The sequence below is a fragment of the Myotis brandtii genome, unplaced genomic scaffold (assembly GCF_000412655.1).
Source record: "Myotis brandtii unplaced genomic scaffold, ASM41265v1 C42852112, whole genome shotgun sequence".
Classification (NCBI taxonomy): domain Eukaryota; kingdom Metazoa; phylum Chordata; class Mammalia; order Chiroptera; family Vespertilionidae; genus Myotis; species Myotis brandtii.
This window is the reverse complement of record NW_005327392.1, coordinates 1-2,788: the sequence shown is the minus strand read 5'-3', so window position 1 is coordinate 2,788 and position 2,788 is coordinate 1. Positions and strand designations below refer to the sequence as shown.

At 35.2% G+C, this 2,788-nt stretch overlaps 1 protein-coding gene across 1 annotated transcript; it reads left to right on the top strand.

Moving 5' to 3' along the window:
- Window positions 1-341: 341 nt before the first annotated feature.
- Window positions 342-2,424, top strand: LOC102247479 (tankyrase-1; the record flags this gene model as incomplete). The annotated part of the gene is made up of 3 exons (XM_005853057.1): window positions 342-436; window positions 1,905-1,971; window positions 2,234-2,424. Coding segments are annotated over 3 exons (353 nt in total), but the record flags the coding sequence as incomplete, so codon positions are not given.
- Window positions 2,425-2,788: the final 364 nt, after the last annotated feature.

Below are 2,788 nucleotides of genomic sequence, written 5' to 3'. Positions count from 1 at the left end.
CATATAAGCATAGCCAATGGACACAGACACTAGGGGGCTGAGGGCATGTACTGGGCGGTGGAGATGGCCGGGGGGGAGGTCAATGGGGAAAAAAGGAGACCTATGTACAATAAAAAAAAAGTAGGAGAAAACAGGTGCATGGCACTGAAGTTAGAATTTACTCCTGAAGTGAGTGAATTGTCCCTCATTCAATTAGGAAATAGGAGTTTTTGACACTTTAACTCAGTATGTTTTGTGTATGTTAACGTTCATTGTGTTTAAATCTAAACAAATACAGATTAAATGGTAAAGCAAGAATTATTTACCTGAAGGAGTGGGTGTGTTTTTCTTCTGTTTTCTAGTCTACGCCTTTACATCTTGCCGCAGGCTACAACAGAGTTCGGATAGTTCAGCTGCTGCTTCAGCATGGTGCTGATGTTCATGCAAAAGACAAAGGGTAGGTGTAGCAGTTTATTTCCTTTAGTGGTTTTGCTCATGGATTGTTATGCTTTGTTTTCAACATCTTATATGCTGAAGTTGTTGAACACTAGGCAAAGAAAGTCATATAGACCATTTCTTTACAGCTTGTGTAGCATTTTAAGAATGTTTGCAACTTCGATTTTATTTTCATATACTACTTCTTGCGTCTCATAATAGTTTCCTAAATTAGTTTAATTTTATTGAAATTCTATTATTTAAAATTTGTTTCAATTGCAATTGTTATTTCTTAACTCAAGCTGCATTTCAGAAAGATAAGACAAATTGAAAATTATGATAATCTATTAATATAGCTATCATTTATCTGGAATGAAAAGATTATCTCTTATTAATAAACCAAAATCATAACTATACAGTATTCTAATTTGTTTTTTCCCTGATGAATCTTGGACATCTGAACTTGGAAAACCTAAAAGATCCGTATGAAGGTTGATGTGGTGGGGGTTGGAGGGTTAGGGCAGAGGGACTAAGAAAGCTGTCACGTCATTTACTTTATGCGTAAGTGTATTTTGGAAAACTTTGTACGAGTTTTCTATCTAGTCTCCAGGGACATATGAATCAAGTTTGCTGTCCTGTGTGATGGGCTAACATTTCTCATTATCCCACCTTAAGATCTAAAAGATAACTTGACCTTACTACCCAGGTAAATAGATTCATATTATACTCTTGTGATTGGCAGCATAAAGAAGAGAAGCCCTGGAGGAGGTTTCTTTCAGTTTGCCCCTTTCCATGTCAGGAAACATAGAAATGAATAAAGAATTCAGTACTTGAGACAGTTACCCAAGGGGGAATCCATTCATTCCAAATCTGCTCTTTTCCGTACTCTGTTCTCTCTCGCCTGCGCCAGGTTTTGTGCCATATGTGAATGGTGTCCCGATAGTATAGGGGTACAAATGCCTGATGCTCTTGTACATCTCTATTTCCTTGTGCATGTCTGAAAACAGATGGGTGTACAATAGGTGAGTCATCAAGAGAAGTACAGCACAAAAAAGGGGGTCTTTGACTCATGTAGAAAGATAATTTAAAATGCAAGTTATAGTAGTTTGGATATTTAATTCTTGTGCTGGTACTTACTTTGAAAATGAAACAAAAGAGTAGGAATTTTCAATTCTCTATCAATTAACATTTATTTAATGTAAACACTTCATATATAAAGCATGCAATTGTCAGCACATGTTCTTCATTTTGCCTAAATGCTTCTCTAATTGGTGTTTTTATCATTATATTTAAGGATTGTATACACAAAATACAAGGGAAATACAAAAGATTAAATTATCTGTGCTTTGAATCATCTTACTAAATACTTTAAAATATTTTTAACATAATTGTATTAGGATTTATTAGATTTTTGTTGCTTAGCACTTCTTGGATAAATGACTATAAGTTGTTTGAAATTTCAGTATTTTACTTTGCCTTTTTTCATTTAGTGGACTTGTGCCTCTTCATAATGCATGTTCATATGGACATTATGAAGTCACAGAACTGCTACTAAAGGTAAAAGAAATAAAAAATAATGAATTTCATTTGCTCTTTTTAACTTGTCATGAGTTTTCATGTGTTTAGTAGTGAATAAGATTTTTAAGAAAAGCAGTTTTAAAATATTATCATTGCTTAAACTATTTATAAAAGCTGAAATTAAAATATTGTTGACATTTCAAAGAGTTGTAACTGAATTTTACAGTGAAATAAATGTCTTCTGAGCTTTATTTAATCCAGCAAAATGATTACTGACCTAAAACTTTTTCTCTTAATTCAGCATGGAGCCTGTGTTAACGCCATGGATCTCTGGCAGTTTACTCCTCTGCATGAGGCTGCTTCCAAGAATCGTGTAGAAGTCTGCTCTCTGTTGCTTAGCCATGGTGCTGATCCTACACTGGTCAATTGCCATGGGAAAAGTGCTGTGGATATGGCGCCAACTCCTGAGCTCCGGGAGAGATTGACTTGTATGTATTTGTATCCTGAAGTCAAAATTATTTGTTGCAGATTAGACTATCTCACTTTTGTTTAGTTATAAGGGCTGGTGTTTTGTCTAACTTGGATGATATGCTTCCATTCTTTCTCCCTCCCTCCCTCCCTCTCCCTCCCTTCCTCCCTCCCTTGGGGAGTTTACACTAGCTGTTCCTTCTGCTTTCAGCATTGCTTACTCCCCTTTCCTTGTCTTTATTTAAATACCACCTTTGTATTGAGACTTTCTTGATTATCCTATTTCAAATTTCTACACCATCACCACCTTAGCAATTTCTATCCCTTTTCTAACTTTTCTGTTGCACTAAATCACTTTTTAATATTGTAAATGATATCCCTATTTATT